At 34.6% G+C, this 23869-nt stretch overlaps 2 protein-coding genes across 2 annotated transcripts in view; both read right to left on the bottom strand.

The window, feature by feature from the left end:
* Positions 1-17200, bottom strand: part of LOC120631630 — a 62935-nt gene extending 45735 nt beyond the window's left edge. The window contains exon 1 of the mRNA XM_039901285.1: positions 17048-17200. The gene's annotated coding sequence lies outside the window, so the exon portion shown is untranslated. The remainder of the gene's footprint in view (positions 1-17047) is intronic.
* A 1738-nt stretch (positions 17201-18938) lies between these two features.
* Positions 18939-23628, bottom strand: LOC120631439 (heme transporter hrg1-A-like). Its single transcript, XM_039901022.1, has 3 exons — positions 23402-23628; positions 22643-22816; positions 18939-21542 (listed from the first exon to the last, which is right to left on the bottom strand). Exons 1-3 carry the CDS (start codon positions 23523-23525, stop codon positions 21385-21387), a joined length of 456 nt encoding a protein of 151 aa, XP_039756956.1. The 5' UTR covers positions 23526-23628; the 3' UTR covers positions 18939-21384.
* Between the last annotated feature and the right edge of the window lie 241 nt (positions 23629-23869).

Genomic DNA, 23869 nt, shown 5'->3' with positions numbered 1-23869 from the left:
TTCGTTTTTTATGTACTTTTTATGGTGTTCAATAAAAGTATATTCATTTATTTATTCATTATCAATCCTTTTGCAACTCCCTACAGAGTCTTCGAATGAGAAGGGTTTAGGGCTTTGGGCGATAGTTACTGGCCAAATGCGGATTGGTGAACTTCGCATACCTTTGAGAATATTATGGAGAATTCCCAGGCAAGCAGGTTTCTTAAGGATGTTTCCTTCACTTGATATTGAATTGCTTGAAAAGTTAGCGGTGCTTCCACGCTCACAACTTTTCGTAGTTATGTGTGTGTTGATTGGGCATGGGTCCCATGAAAGGTTTGTTTATTTTAAACATTGGTTATTCACCTCTACCATTTTTGGCTGGTGGGACGCTCTTAAACAGTGGCTAGTTACCACCCTACCAACAAAGTTATACCGCCTAGCTTTCGAACCGATTAGGGGTCTAGCTGATAACTGCAATACCCTAATAGGTTAGCCCGTATGAATACCTTTTATTAAAAAAGAACACGATAGCAAAAAGAGTGTATTTTCAACTGTGACATGATTTTACATCTTTGATCTTGCGATAGAACGTGTGAGTACCCGCTCAAAGGTTCAAAGCCATGGGGTGACAAAGGATCTCTTATGATAATGGGATCCCCTTTTGCAAGATTGTAATATGCACCATTTCGTTCATGGATGCTAAAAATTGTATTCGAATAAATGAAAGACAGGTAGTCTGTTATTTTGCAATAACTAGTTCATTACTAGATTATTTGGACGATAAAATAATTTAAATACAATGAACTACGCAATGGTAGTTAAAGCAACTAAAGTAAGTGATATGACATTGTTGACGTCTTGTTTTAGAATTATTTTCCTTATATTCCGTTAATGTGACATACCTCACGGTCAAATAAAATTGCTTATGCGACGGTACCACCTATTTTTTTGACAATCTGTCTGTTTGAATGACACATAACAATTAAAAATCCATAATCCTAAGACGCAGGAGACATTGTCATACCTCCCTAGATTTATAAAAAGTTTTAAACTGCTCTTGTATAAAGTCGCGGACACAGATCGCGGATTTTCAGCACCTACATTGTTTAAAAGGCGCGTAGAGATAAGCAATTGAGAGAGTGTCGGAACGCATACAAAAGAGGCGATTGCACAAATTCGATAACAATGTAATCCAAAAAATCACGTCAGACAAGGTTTAAATTCAAGATGTAGAGTCTAGAAAGTACTTATATGTAATATACATATATATATATTATATAGGTACGTTACATTGACTGTATTGATGCTGAATTTGCTGTTTTTGCTTTTCATTAGGGGCCATCCATAAAGTACGTCACACGAATTTTAGGACTTTTGAACCCCTCCCCCCGTCCTTGTCACAGGTCGTCACATTTTTATAACCCCCCCCCCCCCTCTTCATGTGACGTCACACATTTTTTTAAATTTATGTATGTATTTAAAAATAATCGAGAGAAACAGCTATTTTCATTTTTTACTTATTTTTATTAAATAATAATTAAATTTTAACATGTGACGTCACAAAAGTATTGACCCCCCATGCCTCTTGTCACACGATGTCACACTTCGGTGATACCCTCCCTCCCCATTAACGTGTGACGTACTTTATGGATGGCCCCTTAGTATGCCGGGAGTTAGTGGTGAATACATAAGTGCTTTCCGTACTCTAGGTTTATCGAGAGACACACAGTATGCGTAAGGCGTTTTCTCTGTACGGAATAAAAATTAGTATTCTATTACTACTGCTATTTTATTTGCTACTGTTAACTTAGCATGGTTGAATATTATTATTATACCTTGTTGGCTTGTTGTTATTCAAATTTCATTTTCAGCCTATTATTCTCTCAGAGTTGGTCATAGGCTTCCTGTCTCTTATAGGGAAGAGGGAATGAGAGCTTAAACCCACCATGCTGCTACGGGGATGAGTATTGGACACCCACAATTTGTTAGCTCCGAAATTTTCATTACCCCTTTGAATTTTACCGTCTAAAATAGAGAGCAAATATTATGAAGTAAAATAATAAAAAGTAGTAGTTTCGTTCGTAAAGTCACTTAACAACGAATTTATCTTTTTACTTTAATTAGAATGATAATCACAGAATATATTTAGTTAAGTATAAATTATATACTTTATAATTCGGAGAAACGAAAGGAGAAAAAGGAGTCGGTTTTCTGATAAGAAAACAAAATCAAATTATAATATTGGATTTTATAGGTATAAGCGAGAGAGTGGCCGTACTTCGAGTGCAAATTGAAGGAAATATCTTCTCAATTATTCAGGTATATGCTCCTACAAGTGAAGCGAAGGACATTGAAATCCATTATTTTTACGAATGCTTGCACAATACAATTAAAAAATGTGATCTAAAAATGATTCTAATGGGAGACATGAATGCAAAGGTAGGACAGACAAATAATAATATGGGATTTATCATGGGAAAATACGGATACGGCATCAAAAACGAAAGAGGTGAATTATTTATAGAATTTTGTCAACAAAATAAATTAACCATAATGAATACTATATTTTACAAGCCTAAACAACTTAGATGGACATGGGAGTCGCCAAACGGATCCACAAGAAATGAAATAGACTTCATTACAACAAGTGTCCCTAAGTCGATAGAGAATGTTAATGTCCTTAGCAGTTTAAAATTTCCAAGTGATCATAGGATGGTAAGAGCAACTTTAAATATTACCTGTCAAAAACGATCTAGACGACGATTCAATCAAAAGTCAGTAAAATATGTAGATATACCTAAACTTAAAGCATCACTTGCAAGCAAAATAATCAAAACATATTGGAATGAGACGGAAAACCCCCAAGAAATGTATGACATCATAGAAAAAACTATATTTGATAGCACAAAAGTATCTAAAATTACAAGTAGAGAAAACAAAAGGCAAAATATAATAAATAAGGAAGTGGAAGATCTAATAAATGAAAGACACGAGTTGAAGAATAAAAGAAATAAAACAAGAAAAGAAAAGAAAAAACTGAGCATGCTGTATAGAACTATTAATAAAAAAATAAGGGAAAATACTAAAAATTACAGACTACATATACTCCAACACTTACTAGAAAAAACTGGAGCAGTGAAGAAAGCTTATAAGAAGTTAGCCAATACGAAAATCGTCATGAGTCAGATAGAAACCGCTACAGGCTGTACCGTTACTAACAGAAATGAAACTATTCAGATAGCTACTCAATATTATAGAGCTCTATACAGTCAACAATCCCATACAAATGGTACAAAAGTAGAAACATACAATACGGACCCAGCACCACCGTTTATGGAAAGAGAGGTAGAGTTATCAATAAATAAATTAAAACATGACAAAAGCCCTGGACCGGACGGTATTAGCAATGAAATAATAATAGCTTGAAAGGACAGTCTTATTATACCATTGACGAAACTTTTTAACATTATACTTTATACGAAAAAACTACCGACTCAGTGGACATATTCTGAAATTTCATTAATTTATAAAAAAGGAGACCCGAAACAAATATGTAATTACAGACCTATCAGTCTAACATCATGCATCTATAAAGTGTTCGCTACCACTTTATTGCGACGCATAACAAAAATCATAGATGAAAACCAGGGAGTAGAACAAGCAGGTTTTATACAAGGATTTTCCACAATAGATCATATTCACACACTAAAAAATATAATAGAAAAATAAAAATACAAATATGGAAAACCATTATACATTGGATTTATCGATTATTCTAAAGCATTCGATTCCATTTCCCATAATGCTATGTGGAATGCTCTAGCAGAACAGGGTATTAATAGTGAATACATAGACATTATAAAAGAACTCTACCACAAAAGTACATCTAGCGTTCGTATAGACACGGTCGGAATCCCATTTAAATTAGAAAGAGGTTTAAGGCAAGGCGACCCGCTCTCTTCAAAGCTGTCCTTGAAAATATATTCAGGACACTAAATTGGGACAACGTCGGGCTAAAAATATACGGTAGCTTCTTGTCACACCTGAGGTTTGCGGACGACATAGTACTATTTTCTGAAAGTTCAGATGGTTTACAGTATATGTTGGAAACATTAAATTTACAAAGTATGAAAGTAGGTCTGCATATAAATCAAGAAAAAACGAAAATTATCACAAACTCCACATGCAGTCAGATACAAATACAATCGAAAGTTATAGAATACGTAGAAGAATATATCTATCTTGGTCATCTGATCTCATTCCAAAACTCTATTGACAAAGAAATAGATAGACGAATCACCAATACATGGAAAAAATATTGGAGCATGAAGGAAATTTTTAAAGGAAATTTACCAATAAGATTAAAAACAAAAGCGCTAGAGACGTGTATATTACCATGTCTTACCTATGCATGCCAGTCCTGGCCTCTCTCAATCAGGACATTGAAAAAAATAAGGACATGTCAAAGAGGTTTGGAGAGGAGTATAGTTGGCCTTAAACTAAAAGACCGCATTAGGTGCTCTGATATAAGACGAGAGACCAAAGCAAGAGACGCCATAAAGCAAATTATGCAACTTAAATGGAGATGGGCGGGTCACATTCAAAGATGTCAAGATAGTAGATGGACAAAAATTGTTACCAACTGGCATCCCATGGATTGGAAGAGAAGACCCGGAAGATGTCGTCCTCCCATCTTTTCAATGGCCTACCATTGAAAAGATGGGAGGACGACATCGCGAAAGTTGCGGGTAAGACATGGAGTACTCTTGCAAGGGACAGGTGCAAATGGAAAAATATGGAGGAGGCTTTTACCGCCGCTGGCGGTCCTTACGTAAATTAGATAGTATAAGTACAATAAGGGCAATATATTACTTAGCTATGAAAACATTCAAATAGAAAATAAGAATTTAGGATTAAGGAAAATTGTATTTACTTAACTCTATTATATTTAGCCAGTAAGGTACTTAATTGTAAGGAATGTAAATAAAGCTTTATTATTATTATTATTATTATAAATTATATATGTAATGCTCACTATGGTATAGGAGAAAAGAGCGTTAGGGCATTTTCCGTGACGGCATAGAGATCAATTTTACTGCTTAAGTCCTACATTTCGTCCATAGATAAAACATTAATACCTGACAACCCTGAAAGCGAAGCTATGTATTTAGATAAGTTTTGGGGTCGTTATCTACGAAAACGATTGTTTACGGTAGTTGTTGTTATAGAAAAACTGCGAAATTTTGTGAATTTGTTACAAGACTACTTAGAATGGAAGCAGAAGGACAAAACATGTGACCCAGATAGTGCGTTGCAAAAATTTTAAACTCTTCATTTTGCAACTTTTGGAGCTGTGGTCAATAGTGCAATTTGCAAATGAGTTAATTTTTTTTATTACGTTTTTTATTAAGTACCCAATTCTGTATAAGTGCCTGTTCTTAGCTATATTCCTTTAGTCGCTTCGTACGACACTCGCGGGAAGAGGTGGGAGGGTGACAACTGTATTTAAAGTAAGTTATATTAGAAGTAAGAATATCATAAAAATTTCAAAGTTTGTATTAAATGTAAGCTTATAGAAAAGTCCTATTATAGTATAAAGGACTACGTAATCGAAAAAAAAACTTGGGTGTGAATTATTGCTCTAACCAGGTTGCCTTCTAATAATTTTAAATTACATTGTGAGATGGTGATTACAAAAAAAAAACACCCGGCTAAGTTTGTTGTGGGCTTCTTCTAAGACCAGGACGCGTTTGGGACCCTCGTAGCTTTAGTTTTAAGTTGACGAATGTGGTGATCGCCATCATCTCACTACCGTGTAATTCTTATGAACGCATCAAAAGTGCCACCTATGGGCCTACTGAAATAAAGATATTTTTGACTTTGACTTTGACTTTTATTTTGATCTGCCGTCACTAAAGGGCATTTATTTAAGGACAATTATTTTAATTCAAAAATAATCATTGAAACCAGTGTTGATTTTATTTCAATGATTCGCACACACTGAATCATTTATATCGATAGTTTTATAGATATACCTAAGAGTTCAAGACGTACAGTGCACATGCATTTAAAGTCTGTGGATTTGCCTTGATTTTCATAGGATACCGTCATCTGATCCTGACTTTTTTTTTTTAACTATAATAGACTAGCGCTTGACCACAATCTCCCCTGATGGAAAGTGAACATGCCTGTGCCTATTCGCTCTTGTTTTAAAGATACCCAGGTTGTAAGAATTAGGAAACACAGAACTCGGAAGGGTGTTCAAACTCCAGCCATGTGAAAAGAAGATGCAATTCGCTTCGTGCGAGTTTTTGGGATATTAACAACATAGGGGTGAAAACCCGCCCGGTGCCTTGCAGTGCGATGACAATGGACCAACTCGAGGCAATCATAAACTTCCAAAAAATGAATTATCTTTTAAAATCCAACAACCATCGACGGAAAAATCGATGGAACGAACATAAAAATAAACAGTTGAGCTTTTTCAAGTTAACAAAATAGCCAACAACGTTCAAATATCGAATTCGTAGCATTTCTTTTGTTATCTATGGTTTAGACGGAGGCTATACATAAATGGACTCATTTTTAAATAACCAAAGCTTAAACACGTATTAGCAATTCACTCTACATGGATCGTCGTAACGTGTTACACAAAAAACATTACTTCAAGTCGACTTGATCACGTAACTTTATTTTTCTTAAGCAGGCTTTTGTTTGGTTAATGCGAGCTCATATAACAAATGGTCCCGTAAGTTAGTCTTGTAATTCGTACATACTTTGTTAATCTGTTAGCTGTTCATCTTTATTTGTATAGATATTTAACCATTGATTAAAATGTAATGCTCATTATTAATTACAAATACCGTGGTGGTCTGTAATCTGTAACCCAAAATCTTACATGTTTATTCAGTATCACGGTGATATGATACGCTTGTCACTATGGAAAGTTCCCATGAAATTCGCGAGTGGAAGCGTCTGTCTATGCCATTAACTACGGCACTTCTACGGACCGGTTCTCCTCATTTCTGAATTATCACGTAAATATACTTCGATCATTGGGCTTTCTTAGCGGGCTCTTATGCTCTTTTTCTCTAAACCTAGGCACTGCACCGTCTAAATCTAAAGCCTAATAGCAAAACAACGTTTCACCAAAACTTAGGTAATAACTATTAGTGAAAGGTTTAGGTATGCCTAAGAATCACCTTAGATTTCGGGTTACTTACTAGTGTTTAGGCGTTGCTTTGTTCGATTCTGCTTTCTCCGATCATGTTTCGGAGTCAAGTCATAACGCATCACGCACTATTCCAAGACTTTAGTCTTCAAGGTTCCTATTCTGATATGTTCTACCCACGTTTATTTATTCGATCGTGTGAAAGTTAACTACGATTTATATTGAATCAAAAGAGCGCTAAAGAGCAATCGTTAAATGATAGACATAGTTTCCTTTTACAAAGTCATCAGTGGAGACATTGAGTCATCAGAAATAATGGAGCATTTGAAGTTTTGCGTACCGCGTTCGGGTAGTCGTCTGCAGAATCGGAAACCACTTAATTTACCTTTTCGTCGAACCGAGGCAGGACAAGCGCCTGTCTTTCGAATTTGCTCACTTTTAAATGTTTCCAGAGCTATTGTGATATTTTCAGTAGTTCTTTGGCCTCATTCTTCAAAAAACATGCCAAACATGTACTTACTTAACTTAAATGTATTTATTTTCTGTATTATTATTTTATCATCTCTTTTCTTCGTTTAGTACCTACCTATTGAAGGTATTAAATTTTAACTTTTGTTTGATAGTTGATTGGCTTTTAGATTTTTTTAATTTAGCATGTCGTTACCGTGGTCATTTTTTGAAGGTTTCAATCTCCTGTCTTTCTCTTTTAATTTTGGTTATTCTTTTTAGTTTGGTTAGTCATTAATGATGTTAGCAGTTTGATGATTCTATAAAAAAAAATCAACACTAAACTGAGCAAGAATATTATCACTAGATGACGCTATTTGAGTATAGTTAACTTTCACGCAATCGAATAAGTAAAATAAGATGGAAAATCTCACAATAGGCATCCAGTTTCTTGATAAGTGTTCTTATAATTATCTTTACTAAACTGGATTATAATGTCTTTCGAGACTGCTAATCGAGGTTAACGTTTGTTAAGTAATCAAGCGGGGCACACACGATAGGGCCTTGCGAAATATCCGTCGTAGGTACCATCCTACAAAGTTACTTACTCTAAATCCATTGTATATTTGTATCTACCATTGTTGGGCCGGACATCTTACATTGTGTTAGAACTAGCCTTTTTAACCTACCTAGACCCTGATTATATCACATACTAATCTTAAGTACCTATCTACCTACCTACCCGAATTAGGGTTGCCAGGTCGGGAAATGGCGGGATTCTGCCGAATTTTTGTATGTCTTGTCGACTCCCGACAAAGCAAATAATCTCCCGAAAAACAAGTTCTATAATTTTAAGTTCACATTTTTGACAAACGAAACTTGCAAACAACACACAAAAAAAAATTACAAATACTTATGGCATGAACAAAAACAATAAACATGCTCATTCGGTTCTTATATTATGTGTCACAAATACCTACGTTTTTTTTTCTTATATCTACAGTGCTATGCAAAAATATGTTTGTTTACTTAATATATTATGTATAATTAATATTATTCACTTATTTTTTTATTTCTCCCGACCAAAGCCCTAAAATCCCGGAAAATCGGTTATTGATCCCGATAACAGGAAGAATCGATCTGGCAACCCAAACCCGTATGTACAGAAATTCCGGAAAAAATATTATATTTTATTTATTTAGGGCACTGAACAGTATTTTGGTTTTTTTTTATTAGCTACATCTTAGCAATAACTCTTGACTGTAATCTCAACTGGTCACGATGCAGTCTAAGATAGTAGCAGGCTAACCTGTTAGGGGCATGGGGGCAACCCGGCATGCAGTAATCGGCATCGTACCGGAACGTTAAATCGCTTACCGCTACGTACCTGACAATTGATAATACTTAACCCTCAGAACAATACCTTAGATTTTATAGCCGCTAAAATGATAAATGATAATCGATTAAATATCACCTACATTATTTTCAGTCGTCCTCTAATAATTTGAAACGCGTAGGAATTCCAAACAATCTTTCAATCTCCAGTTTACCCCTTAAGGTGTAGTTAGAAGTGAAACTGTTTCTTTTTGCTATCACCGCTTCCCAGAGTTGGAAATCTTAGGTATGAAATTGGCGTTTTGTCGTACTGGCCACTTTGACCAGTGACCTCAACCATCTTTGGTTAGGAGTTCCAATTTTTAATTTATTCAACTATTTGCTCACATTATTTTCTTTTGAAAACCCTAATTCAATTGTTTTCCTCTTTAGATTTTTTCTTTGCTTCATTACATAAGTATACAAAGTTGTAAACTTGAAATATCGCGTTATTTAAGAGTACGAGTTCCAACGTGGCAGCAGTGCTGTACGAACGGCTTAATGATGTGTATCACTTGTATGGCGGCGGTGTATCAAAAGAAAACACAGTGCGTTTTTGGTTACAACGTATTCCTTCTGGAAAATTCGACCTGTAGAACAAGCCCCGTGGACGGCCGGTGACCAAAGTTGATAATGAAGAATTGAATGCTTTTTTGTTAAACATCGCAAACAACGTCCAAGCTACTCGTAGTACAGAAAGTCTAAGACATACACCGTACTGCCCCGACCTTGCTCCAGAAGATAACCATTTTTTTTTTTAAATTAGAATACTTAACTTCTTGCAAGGGGAAAAAATCAACTCCGATGGAGCAGTACAAAGAGCCTTCAAAGATTTTAGGAATTCCCGTCAGAATGTTTTTTTTTGTAAACAATCAATGAACTAGGTACCTTTGAGATGGCAAAGGTGTATTACACATACAGTGGTACATACTTTGATTAAATAAATATATTATTTAAAAAAAAAAACCACTACGTTCCTCCCTATAAAACGCCAATTTCATATGTAATGATCTAATATATAAATACTTAGTCAGTCCCTACTTAGCAATATTTCTTCGTTTAGCTGTCGGCTATGAAAATGAACACAAAAAATTGACTAGGCGAGATACAATGAAATAAATCTGTGATAAAATCTATCAATAGATTTATTTCATTGCGTCGATATTGTTGTCTTGTAATTTCAAAGTAGCCTGGAGATATTCTGGGTGGGCATTACAATAAGAAACCGTATAAGTACAACCTTTGTCGATCTCCCTCCTAACCGCTGTCTTATATTATTATGTCGAATGTCCTAGATGTGATTCCCGGCCTGGTGGAAGGCTTTGGCCGTGGCTAGTTTCCACCGACAAATACGTCCGTCAAGGGATTTCGCGTTCTGGTACGATGCCGCTTATAGAAAGAATAGGGTTTAATATATCTTTTATGGGTTTTATATAACTGTCTTAACTGTCTTACCCCTAATAGAATAGTCCACTACCATCATTGCATCACTGCATAATTACTTATCTCCAAGTGATATTACAGTAAAGGACTAACTTATAACGAAACAAAAAAAAATCCCAACTAAGTCATCTTCTTTAAAAAAAAGACTTAATTTTAATACGAGTACCTATGTAGTTATACTTTTAAACTAATACTAGCCCTAACCCCAGCGCCATCTGTCCGGCCAATTTGTGAGTCTAAAACATCCCAAACGCATACCGAAAAATTCATTCAAATCGGTCCAGCAGTCTAGGAGGATTTCAGTGACATACACACGCACACATATATATAGATAATTTCGAAATAAATGCCTTTTGTTTTATAGCTCGATGAAATAAATAATTCGCATGTTATGAAGCTCATAACATTGCTATTATTTATTTAACGACGATTTTTAATAGGTTTGAAGTTTACCTTAAGTACTTTCATCCACTTTCATAGGGCGAACAGCTTAGGTCTTTAAACTCGGTACGCCGTTCCAATGAAGGTTGGCAGACTTTAAACATTATTGTCTCGTTAATAATCATAATCATAATAAAATTGCGTAAACCGTGTACATAAACGTTATAACTGATCACGTAAGTGTAGTAGTAAAATTAAGGTTAGGTGAGTGATGAATAGCCCGGACCGACTATAGCTTAACATTATTTGAGGAACAGGGAGTGGTCTAGTGCCTTAGTACAATATTTACCCCTCGCAACAGAGTCCTTTTTGCGTATGGTAATACTTGAAGATCGGTATAAAATGGATTTAAGATGAATTTGGATGCAATTATGTATTTATATCGAACTTTTGACAGAATCTCTGTAAAACGAAATTCAGAAGTACAAGACTCTAAAACGAGTGTCGTGAGGTAAATTTTACTTTGACGATATAAAGTTTGTTTTCCTATTATAATATTAAGGATTACATGTATGAAGCTTGAGTAATAATTGCTCTAACTTCCAAGCTAATAATAATATAATATTTATCGACTGTGAGATGGTGATAACTAAAAAAACCTGGCTAAGTTTGTTGTGGGCTCTTCCTAGACCAGGGCGCGTTTGGAACCCTCATAGCTTAAGTTTTAAGCTTAATTATATAGTTATCACCATCACCTAACATTAGTGTTAACATGTTATAAGTATGTATGAACGCTTCATAAGTGCTAAGGTCTACATTAATAAAACATTTTGGAATTTGATTTTGAATTTTGAGTTCCGAATCAAACTTTATGACTAGAACTTTTCAAACTTCGTGCGTTTCGATGGCGCAGAATTCCATATCAGCCAATAAGAGGGATGGTACAGTTACCTGCGCAAAGCTAAACTCGCAAAGCTCAAGCTAAAAGCAAGTTTGAATCGGACTGAACCTAACTCCAGCTAATACGAAGAATTTATTCATAGTGTTTTTTATATGCAGGTAAGTAAGCAAGTTTTTTTTTTTATTAATTTGCAATTGAGGATAAAGGTGTTTGAACTAATTCTATACCATAGGAAAAGAAATTTAGCGTCTATTTCTGGAAGCCATATTAGTAGAATTCCCTAGGCATGATTGATGGTTAATAAACACTTTAATGTTTAAACTGTTTAAGTACTTCTACGAAAGTCGATGGCTCTTGTACCGACAATAAAAATATTTCAAACAGAATTATAGGCAGTTACGACTTACGACCGGGCTGTTTTATTGCGGATTTTATAATAATTACGTAATGACGAAAATAGTTAGGAGAGGAATCAGCGTCAGCAGTTACCTACGTCGGAGTTTAATTTAATAATTTAAGGTTTATATAAAGAAGCTAGCGGTACATCTGGTTGGTTAATTGAGCTACATTCATCATTATACTAGCAAACGATGGTGGACCTTCCTAGTTGTGAGCGCTGGTATATAAAAAAAGTCAAAAATATCCTTATTCAAGATGGCACTTATGACACGTACATTGTTGTAAGCCTGTTCAATTTCATAGCGTCGGTACTCCGGCAGGAGAATTTGCACTTTATATTTATGCTTTTAACTTTTATTGCAAAATGTTGCTTTTTATATGAGTGAATACTACATGTTCGTTGAATAAATTGTTTTTCTATTATATTATTATGGCATTATAATAAATACGAAGACACGTAAAAGGAAAATTAAAATGAAATAGGTATATGAGACGACAAAAGAAAGTAAAATAGACACTATTTTTCATCATGCGAGGTTTTGGGCTAATTGTGTCCTGCACCTATTTATAATAAAGATTTTTATTTTTTTTTAAATAATCCAACGTCATTGAGTTCCGAATCCATACTAAAATAGCGATACCTAGCATAACTTCTGTTCAACATAAGTACGACGTACTACTTCAAGTACGAAAAAACATTTTCTGCCAAAGTCAACAAACATAACCTTTCTCTAGGGCATGGCACTTCGATATAAAATGCCAAATTCACCTGCGGATGTACGTTACACGCCGCGGTAGCGCAGCGGCATTTGTGACAAAATGCTTTAGGGGGGTAAACGGCACCGCACATAGGCGACTGTATCTAAGCGAATGGACTTTAAATGAGAAATATGTGTGTACATGGTAGTAAGTTGATGGCGATAACCTATTCATTAACTTAAAACTAAAGGTCTTCAGTGGGGGTCCCCGGGACCGATCCCATGGGCGGGTCAATTTGGGCATTTATAATCCAATCTCGTGTGAGGTTTGGCCGTGACTAGTAACTACAAACCGACAAAGAGTTGCCGCAATGAACCAAAAAGGGGTATGGATTTAAGTTATCTGCCAGGGCTGCAATAAACCTTATATTATTATTTTTTAATTTTGACCGGAATAAATGTTCTCCTGTTCTATATACTTTGATAATATTTTTCTAGAAAGGTAAAAGTAGGTCGCTTCCGGAAAACCTCGGAAACCAAAGAGGATACAAACACTACTTTTACAACTTTAAATCGCAATATATTTTTTTCTTAGCACACTTCACACTTTGTACATCTGCGCGGCGGCGTTCTACTATACCTCGACAGGTTAGCCCGCTCCCATCTTAGACTGCATAAACACCAGGTGAGATTGCAGTCAAGGGCTAACCCGTTATCATTATTATCAACTCATTACCGGCCCACTACAGCTTGTATATAGGTCCTTCCAGAATAAGAAGGGTTTAGGCCGTAGTGCGCCACACTAGCTAATTGCGGATTGGTAGACTTCACACATCTTTGAGAACATAATGGAGATCTCTCTGGTTGAGAATATAATATAGTTTTACTGACGATGTATTCCTTCACCGCTAAAGCAAGTAATATATAATTGGTTAAAACGCACATAACTCCGAGAAGTTAGAGGTGGGGTACGAAATCGATCCCACCGAAAGTGATGGCGAAGTTCTAACCACTGGCCTATCACCAGTAGTGGAATTAAAAAAAAAAATTTTGATCTTCAGACACCGAGTAATTTTGGATGAAAATACATGCATGGAATTTCTCAAAACTTTACCGTATCACGAACAAAATATTTTTTCAATTAAATACCGCTAAGATTACATGCTCATTCTAAACATTTATTGCTTTGAATTCTACCTTTTTCGAGAGTATACTATAATCATTGTAATAATTTACTTTTAAACTATGAGTGGAGGTACCTTAAGCGCCCTCGAGAAGCCTTATTATTACACTTGCAAGAAAAAAGTTAAAAGAGTAGTTTGATAATCTGTATATTAATAAGTGAAGAAAAAACTTTGTACCCCTTTTTATGAAAATTGCGCGGACGGAGAAATATGAAATTACCCACACTAACAGTTTATATAGAGAATACTGAAAAAAAAATGACCACAAATACATTAAGTCAATAAAAAAAACGTTTCAGATACGTATTTGACACAACACACGTATGTGCACTCTTTTCAAAAAAAGAGAGATATTAACAGTGTCAATACCAAAATTCAAAATTAAAAATTCATTTATTTCAAGTAGGCCTAATACAAGCACTTTTGAAACGTCAAGTCTGTCCGTGTGTAGTGACTCTACCACCGGTTCGGAAGGCAGATTCTACCGAGAAGATGCCGGCAAGAAACTCAGCAGTTGTTCTTTTCCAACATAAAAAATTACATTTTACATTTTAACATTCATTTTTCTATCTTGTGAGAGATGAAAGCGTAGCCGGATGCTTCCAAGCAACCTTGTCATTATCTTGGCAAAATCAGTGACTACATTGACAAAAGAAACTTATAATATGTTCAAACTCATTATTTAAATTAATAATGGTCGAATTTTTAGCAGTGGCCAATAGGTTTAGAAATCTAAATATAAATGGGTTATTCTGAACCAGGTTCCTAGCCCTGAGTACAAGTTGAATGGTTACCATAAGATGTAGGTAGGTACTGAGATATCTATTGGCTAGGTAGGTAGGTACTTTTATAGTTTTCTCTTCCTGCATCTGCGTGAATAACTTACGATGAACCTGCCAATGCCCTCAGTGGAACGAATGCCCCTACATTAGGTTCTTTACGGGTAATCTCCATTGCTTTCAAATTGCCGCTATGGTTTTGTTTAACATTTGACGAACTGACAGGTCACGGGTAATAAAATGATGCAAAGTTTATTTTCACTTGATATACCTGGTTAGATTTACTTATGTAGGTAAGTTATGTAGTTTTCAAACAATTAATATATCACTTGTATGTTATATATTGTAGTTATATTTATATATATTTGTATAGTATTAAATCTTATTTATTGCACCACCTACCTCTTTTCTATATTTTTTCCTTTTACGCCATTGGTTGCCTGGAAGAAATCGCTATGTAGCGATAAGGCCACCAAATTGTACTCTCTTGATATGTATTTATATCTTTGTAACTCCTTTTTTTTTCTTTGGTGTACAATAAAAGTGTATTCATTCATTCATTCATTCACTTGCTTTAACGGTAAAGAAAAACATCGTGATGAAACCAGCATGCCTGAGAGTTCTCCATAATGATTTCAAAGGAGTTTGGAGTCCATCAATAACTAGGCCAGCTCATTGTGGGAGGAGACCCGTGTCCTGCAATGGGTTAATATGATGCTGTAGGTAACACACGTAGCCTCTTAATGGTTTTCAATCTTAAGATTTGTATCTTGTACAATGCATTAAAATCTTATCAAAATCGACCTAGCACGGCTAGTATAGCTAGACAAAAATTTAATCCCCCTATTATTTTCATCCAATTAAAAGGGATAAAATTGACTTGACCGAGCGCCAAAGCATTATAAATGCTTACCAATTACTGGATTGGTATTACGTCTATCCGTGCAACTCGAAGAGTGTACAAAACTGTGAGAAGGGATAGGTAGATATCCTCTTCCCGTAGAAGAAAATTCTCCTGCCCAAAATAGCCGTGCGTTAGTTAAAGAATAATAAATTTAATTAAATTAATATTACAGCGTCCGCTTCACCTTGCGCTATTTAGCCGTAAAACGGTTGTAAGAAACTGCGAAGAAGCTACCTAAGTTTGATTCGACGATGCTAAAGACACAGACAGACACTAAAGATTTTCCCAGGCAAATGAAAACGTCTTCGATCGCCCTTCTAAAGCTAACAGTAGGTTTTTCTACGAGTTCCCATTCACTTGTATCTGCTATTAGAATACCTAATGAAGCTGTAACCGATAAACCAGTCATATCGTGGCATCTGACGAAAAAAAGTGAATTCATTTAAATAACTTTTACGGCTGTCAGTGCCCTTATAACGGAAGCTGGACGGAAGTTATAATTTTATATCCATTCATTATTTTTATAAAATGTTTTACTGCTTAATATCTATTACATTAGCCGAATAGACATATTCTGAAGAAAGTAATAAACTAAATATTATCTAGTTTTTAATTTTTTTTTGGAGAATCGGTATGTTTGCCAGCCGCGATTTTTTCCCCAACTGATAATCAGACGACAGGGTGTAGTGTGTAGTGTAGTGTAATAAAAAATTTAAGGAGCTTTTTTATCTATTTAATTTTTCCACATAATCTTCATCCATACATTTAAATATTAAAAAAATACTACGCTCAGAATAATGAATTAAGACTTCTTATAAAATAATTTAAAAAAGTCAGTCGTCGACGGCAAATGCTTTTACTATTTGGTGAGGCGCTTTGCAATTCTAGCTTTTCTACTAAGTATGATACTGGTTTATAAATAATAATTCTCCAAACGGTGTGATAAAACACTTTAAAGAAATAGTTTAGTGTACCCAAATAAAATGTAACTTAAGTAGTTTTTATATATTAAGACATAGGGAAGAAATAACAATACCTCGCCTTCGTCTGATTCTCCCCTCCCGGGTTTGTTTTAGGAGTTAACATGAATAAGTTGTGAATTCTCCTACCTCCATCGGAAATTGCAATAAACAAATACATAATAAATGCCTAAATTGTATCTATTTATTTTATTTTTCGATGTTATTTATTTATCCTAACTGAGTTTTATGCACACAAAAAGTATTTATATTAAAATTACCTTTAAGTAATACCTACCTATTATTATGAATTCATTTTCATAAGATATTCTATAAAAATTAAATTACGTATCTACTTAAATATCCACCTATTTAGTCTCTATTTATTTCGTAAATAATTATTTTTTAATACAAAAATTACTCACCAATGACTAAAAAGAAATCCACATCGACGTTATTGCATAAATATTTCTCACGATTCGTTTTTTTTTTTTGTCCAAGTATTATTTGAAGGAAACGCCACTTAAGTCCTAAACATGTTTTCCCGCGCGTATTTAAATTTGGAATGCGGCAACAACGTGCGGCACGATGCGCGCTAGTCTTTCTACTGGTATTTTCAATGCATAGCAAGGTTGCGTTGCTAACAATTTTAACGGGATGCGCGCACGCAAGGTTAGGTGTAATAGGTGCTATTCAATTGATAATGAGATTTTCCACACCCTTATAGCTTAAGCGTTGATAACCTAGTGGTTAGGACTACGGCCTACCTTGGGGGGGGGGGCGAGTTTGATCACTGGCATACAGATATAATTTAATCAATTTCATTATCATCACTTCAACTGTTGGACGTTAACTGCTGAACATAGGTCTTCTGTAAGTTCCAAAATCTACGAAAACCAACCAAAACCTACGCTCCTAGGCCGCTTGTTTCCAGTGGCTCCCAGCGATGTCGTCTGCCCACCCCGTTGGGGGTCAACCAACGCACCCGCTTTATAGTGCGGGATCGCCATTTCAGCATCTTGTACGCCAACGTCCATCGGTTCTCCGAGCTATGTACCCCGCCCATTGCCACTTAACTAAGCTTCACGACTCGTTGACCCATGCCGGTAACTCCAGTTCTTCTACGCGTCTCCTAATTAGTAATTTCACATGATCACGTAGAGACACTCCCAACATAGCTCTCTCTCCATCTCGTAATTAACCAATTAGAATATCTCTTGCTTCAACGGTGAAAGAAAACATTGTGAAGAAACCTGTATAAGAAGTCTAGACCAATTCGCAATTGGTTAGCGTGGTGAAATACGGCCTAGATCCTTCTTCTGAGGAGACCCTTGCTCTCTAGTGGGTCGGTATTCGGTTAAGATGATGATGATGATGAATTTAGGGAGGGAAAGAGCTAAACAAAGACCAATTAATGTCAACTGTTTTCTGCTCATACACATGACACGCAATAAGCTCCAAGATGGAATAAACTCATCTTAAATGTGTACAATCCAAAATGGAAAGTTGAATTAAAAATTTAATAACTAAATAGAATTTAGTGGATCACTGTTTTAAATAACTACAAATAATAAATCAATCTAATCCCAAGTTGATTACTTCAGATGGAATATAAAATTCAGTGGTGCTGTCTTATTCAATTGTTCCAATCTCTATAAATCTACTCGCCCCTGTATAATAGTATTAGTAATTTCAATCCGCCATTTGTAGATTCTGGATGAGATGGTTTAACTTCGGGCGTTAGTCCATACCATTTCTAAGCTGTGACTAAACCATGAAAAGTTAGAGCTTTTAGTTTTGGGCATGTGATACAGTGAATTTTCTACATTCTTCGACGTCAGAAAATAATGTTTTTAATTCAACTATGAGAGTTTTAGAACAGAGTACGGATTATCTCTTCCTTACAATGCGGTCCTTGTTTACATCTCGGTTTAGTTAGTCAGACTCAGTTAAATTTCACTTATAAAAGTATCAGCAACCTAAACTGTACATAATTAATCAAAGTTTATATTATATTTAAATATCTAAAACTTCTATCCAGATTTCAACGTTCTAATAAAATTAAATGGTTGACAATCACACAACAATTATTTTGCAAAACGAATTTATTATTTATTATTAAAAATTATAAATAGATAAAATCTTTAGGCTTAACAATAATACTATTTTAAAAATATTTAATTTGCGACAGTCGATAACAGCTAGTAAGGAATTTAATAATGCCAATAATGTACCCTGGTCATTAGTTTAAATTATTTTAAAACTTAAATTAAATCATTTAAAAACCAATACAATTTTAATACCGAAATGTTTGCTTTTACTTATAAAATATTTTCAGTCATGCATACGTATCTCACTAATTTATATTATTAATTTAAACTGAAACTCGTACTTATTACTTAATTCCCCTGATTTAAAAAAAAAAAGGTAAAGCTTAATTTAATACCGCCAATCTTCCATTTTCAGTCTAATTTGTTTGCAAAAATTAATAAATACTATATCACAAAATGTTTTCATTAAAATTATAGTAAAATTTTAGTTTGAGAGCTAGCTCATCAATAATAATAATTACAATGTACTATTTTTTTACAAATCATTGCAAATTTTAAAAATATAGATTGCAAAAATGCCATGAAAGGATTTAAAAGTTAATTATTTTTTAACATTTAATTTATAATTTTCTTAAAAGCTGAGGCTAACCCCGTCGTAATTTACGACCAATCACAATCTGCGCCGGTTTGTGCAAGACTCGTTATTGGTTGTAAGTAATACGCAAATTTGCACGCTCCCACTAACGTGTGTGGACGTGTTGGTTTGGCTTCAACTTTACTTGGTTAAAATATTATATCATATTGTACTTGGTGTCACGTAAAATGGCGCTACCAGACGATTAGCAGAGTGGAGTCTTAATTAATAGATAAGTGCCGGAGGGAAACGTAGGCTATACTTTACATCCCCGGAAGTTATATTTAGGAGGACGAAGTCACTGGTAAAAGCTATTTATATATAAAAGACGAACGCACTCGCATTAATTTAAAATATCGTCGTAATTACAGTAAGACTGTTAAGCGCTATTTCTACGTGAAATGTACTATAAGTATTTTATAAATTAAAATATTATGATAAGAGAATTTTGAACCCGATAATTATTATTTTAACCTTATTACAAAGGTTTCATGTTATAAGTACCTTCTTTTTTATTTCTTCTTTAATCATTCTAATTAAAGCAATACCTCATAATCTACCCACCTTTTAAAAAACAAGAAATCGTCTACTTTAATAAATCTGTTAGTTAGGTACACCTACCAACTCAATTTTACACTAAAACGGTGCTGTTTCTTTAGTATAAAGTTCTTGGGAATTTTCAGAACTCGCTATTTATTTTAGAGCATCTTGATTTTAGATTTGTGTACAAACCAGTTGCACCGTTTACACTCGTAGCTAAGGAACCGAAGGCCCTCGGGAGGTATTAGTAAAATCAAGTGCATAAAATTTAAGGAGGGTTATTGGTTACAATCAGGGCTCGGAACCGGTTTTAATTAACCGATACATTTGAAAAATATTTTTCTGTTCTAACGGATAATTGATTGATCGATTTTTAACCGTAAGGAAACCGGAATGATTCATAGCGTTCAAATAATCTCATTTAAACGGTTTATGCCGCGTGTTTTAAAAAAAAAACAAAGGTAAACCGATACATAACATTTTTTTGTTTTTATTTTGAATTGATCCAAATCGAATTGGATACGGTTTCTCTATTTCACTGGTTTCATAAACGATACATTAGGCTAAATAATGCCGATACCAGGGTCTAAAACCGGTTTGAAATTTTAACGTAACTATGATGATTGTACATTCGTTTAGGGGAAATCCCTACTTAATTTAGTTGCCAATTGCCATGCTTAAAGCCGTTGATATGTTCTAGAGGTGAGAGATTTTTTTGTTGACTACCTTACGAGCATTTGGGGTTTGTGTAACTGTCATTATCTTCCCATCCCCTTTGTTAGCTAGACAAGCAAACATAACTAGTCTTCGCTATTGTGAATTTGAATTACAGAATACTTCCGAGTCTCTTTTCGTGTAGAAGAGATTATAGAACGTGTGTTTTGTTTGCTTGCTTTGCGTGTAATTGGAAGGGCATACACATTGAATGTTACAACATTGTTGCCAATTCGGTTTTACACAAATCTATAAACTAAACTAAAGTTACAGATCTAGTAGTAGTGCTGAAATATCCACAAGGTTTGACTTATAAAACAACTTTAAAAACTGACAATTACAGATTACAGATTTTCCTGGATGTTGAAGGGAGTCATTTAAATCTATATATTTACAGCATTGACACCAGTTTTGATTCCTGACCTTCACGTGCGATCAACATAATGGATTAAAAACCGCTAATTTTTTTTACACTCAGAGGAAAAATTTAGTAATAGCGGTTTTGTTCGTTAAAACTTTACTTTAACCGGCTATCCATTAACACGGTTAATAAGTGGTTTCCTCGTTTAAGCGTTGACTGGGTTGATTGACCGCTCGCTTTTCTTCTCGCATGAGCGGGAATCGGAATGGGCGCGTAAATCGGACTCATTTTCTTCCGAACGAAACGGAGATTACGGAATTCGTGTTACCCAAATAAATATCGGCTCTTTGAAACCGGTTTGAAGCCGTGCATTAAATATATACAAAAAAAATGTACTTAAAAACCACTAACTGGAACTTACATATTCTATACATACATGGTGGAATAAAAACCATTACTATATTATGTTTCTTCAATGTTCGGGTTTTCGGTGAACAGCTGGTGGTCGTTGTACGTGCGCAAATATTTTTTGGTGCACATGTACAGCAGGAGGCCCCATTTCAGCATCATGAATGACCATATCATACGGATGATTATGCTTGATTGTATTGGCGTGATATCTGATAAAACATAAATTTCAGTTATAGTATATTTGCTTTAGAAACTAGTGAGACATTGTTATCCACCATCAGGCAGGGTGAAAAAAGCCAAAAATTAATAAGAAAATAAAATCACATCACTCATTATCAATTAAAGTAACCAACATATCACTAATTTCACACAAGTTTTTTTCAATTTTTAAAGATAAATGTTCTGTAACAATTAAACATAATGTCATTAAATTTATATGGATGAATATTTAATAATATATTTGAAAACATTTGCTGGTTAAGCTTAGGCGGAGTGAAGACTCAATGGAAGCCATAGTAGGCTAAGTTGGTAATGAAAATTATAACAATGATACTTTTCATAAAGTCTTTATGGTATAGAAGTGACATATGTCCGATTTTTCTTAATTTACCAACATTTTATATAAAAACTGTTGTTTTCTTAAAAACAAAAGTCTATTGATAATAATTCACATTATCACTTTCACAAATATGACTCATGTTACAGAATAGAATTTCAACAGGCGAGATAAGTTATAAATAACAAGATAAGCTTGATAGGCATCATATAAAACATTTAATGCACAGGAAAACTTTTATTATTAACTAGATGACATTGTTTGTTTTGGTTTTTCAAACACTCCATAGCTTCAGGATGAAAGCTATTATACAGCTAAAGCAATCTTTTTAAATTCATCAGGTTTTAATAAGATTGGTTTAGCTTTTAACATAGATAACAACGGTTATTTTTAAAACTCTGTGTGCTATTGGTGATGGTGATAAAAAAAAGAACACCCAGCTAATTTGTTGTGGGCTTCTTCTTACACCAAGGCGCGTTTGGTCCCCTCGTAGCTTTAGTTTTAAGTTTACGAATGTAGTTATTGCTATCACTATTCACTACTAGGTACACTTTTTGTATGTAACCAATGCACCAAAAGTACCTTTGAATAAAGAAAAATTTACTTTGTCTTTGACCTTTTAGGTAATGTAAAGGATCCTAGGCCCTTGCAAGTAAAAAAAAAAGGCCCTTGCAAGTAATAACTGCATAAACTGGTACACTTCCACATTTATAATATAAGTTAGGATGGATTTACTAATAAATTGGGACTCACCGGTTTTGTAATAGATTTCCAAAAATAAGTAGAACAATGTTAGGGCTGAGCCTGACACAAAGCCAACTATGCCAAAGTCTCCAAGGTACTGAAGTGCTTTTCTAGAGAAGTTCACATGAAGTGACTCTTTCAAGTAATGACAGTGAAGCATAAGAGTTAGTCCAGCATGTATACCTACAAAAAAGCCTTGATTAGACATTTTGAATCAATTTTATTTCTTATAAGGCTGTATAATCCTATATTTTTGCCTGTTATAGATAAATTGAAAAGAATTCCTGGATATTTCAAGTATCACCTAGCTGCTTTCAAAGCTTTGCTAACCTGGTTATTTTTTATCTAGTTAGCAAAGTTGTTAGTTCTACAGGGACATTTTTTCAAGAGACACTCATATTTCATTTTATTAGTACACATCTTTGACTATATTTTTATGCAAAATTATAATCTTTGATCTGACCTATTGGTCTCCTGTACTGTGAAGTAAGGATAAACAGATAATCATCGGTCTACTACAGGGCGCGGGTCCTTCCCCGACAACAACACTTGCAACAACAATATCAAGGTGCCAAAACAATTTTTGTAAACTAATGACATCTTGTATCCAGATAAGGTTGTCAAGAACATTCTGGTCAGCATATTTGCGCTATATGTAGCGGAGTATAGTACATTGTTGTGTTAACTTTACAAATAAGTAGATTATGAATTTGACGTCATACGATAAATCAGTACACTTGGTGCTGGTGTTAAAGTCAAATCACTTACCGGACAATAACGCCCACATTCCAGCCTCGATATTTGCGTAAACAATGCAAAAACATATAAATGCAGATATTCCCAATGTTGCACCGATAGCACTTAATGCTATATGTATTTTTGTACGCAGCATGTTCACCGTTTAATATATTATTCGCAAGAAGTAGCTTAACCTGAAAGAAGAAAGAAGTATTTACTACCTATTGTTCTTTGTAAATAAAAACAATCACCGAAACTTCTTACAAAAATGTTTTTTCTCTTCAAGTTTAGATCAATTCAATTCAATTCAATTCTTGTTTATGGCTTTTGTCTGTGCCAACTGGGCACAAGGTACTTCGCCAATGTCTTGTAGATGAAGAAGGCACGAAGGAGATTGATCGGTGAAACTAATGAAAAGTTAATTTTGAATTTGTACCAAGAAATAGTTGTTATTAGCTAGTTAGCTCTTTAACCTAAGGCAGCACAGACAACACATAC

The sequence above is a fragment of the Pararge aegeria genome, chromosome 18, assembly GCF_905163445.1.
Source record: "Pararge aegeria chromosome 18, ilParAegt1.1, whole genome shotgun sequence".
Lineage (NCBI taxonomy): Eukaryota > Metazoa > Arthropoda > Insecta > Lepidoptera > Nymphalidae > Pararge > Pararge aegeria.
This window is presented reverse-complemented; position numbering and strand designations above follow the sequence as displayed.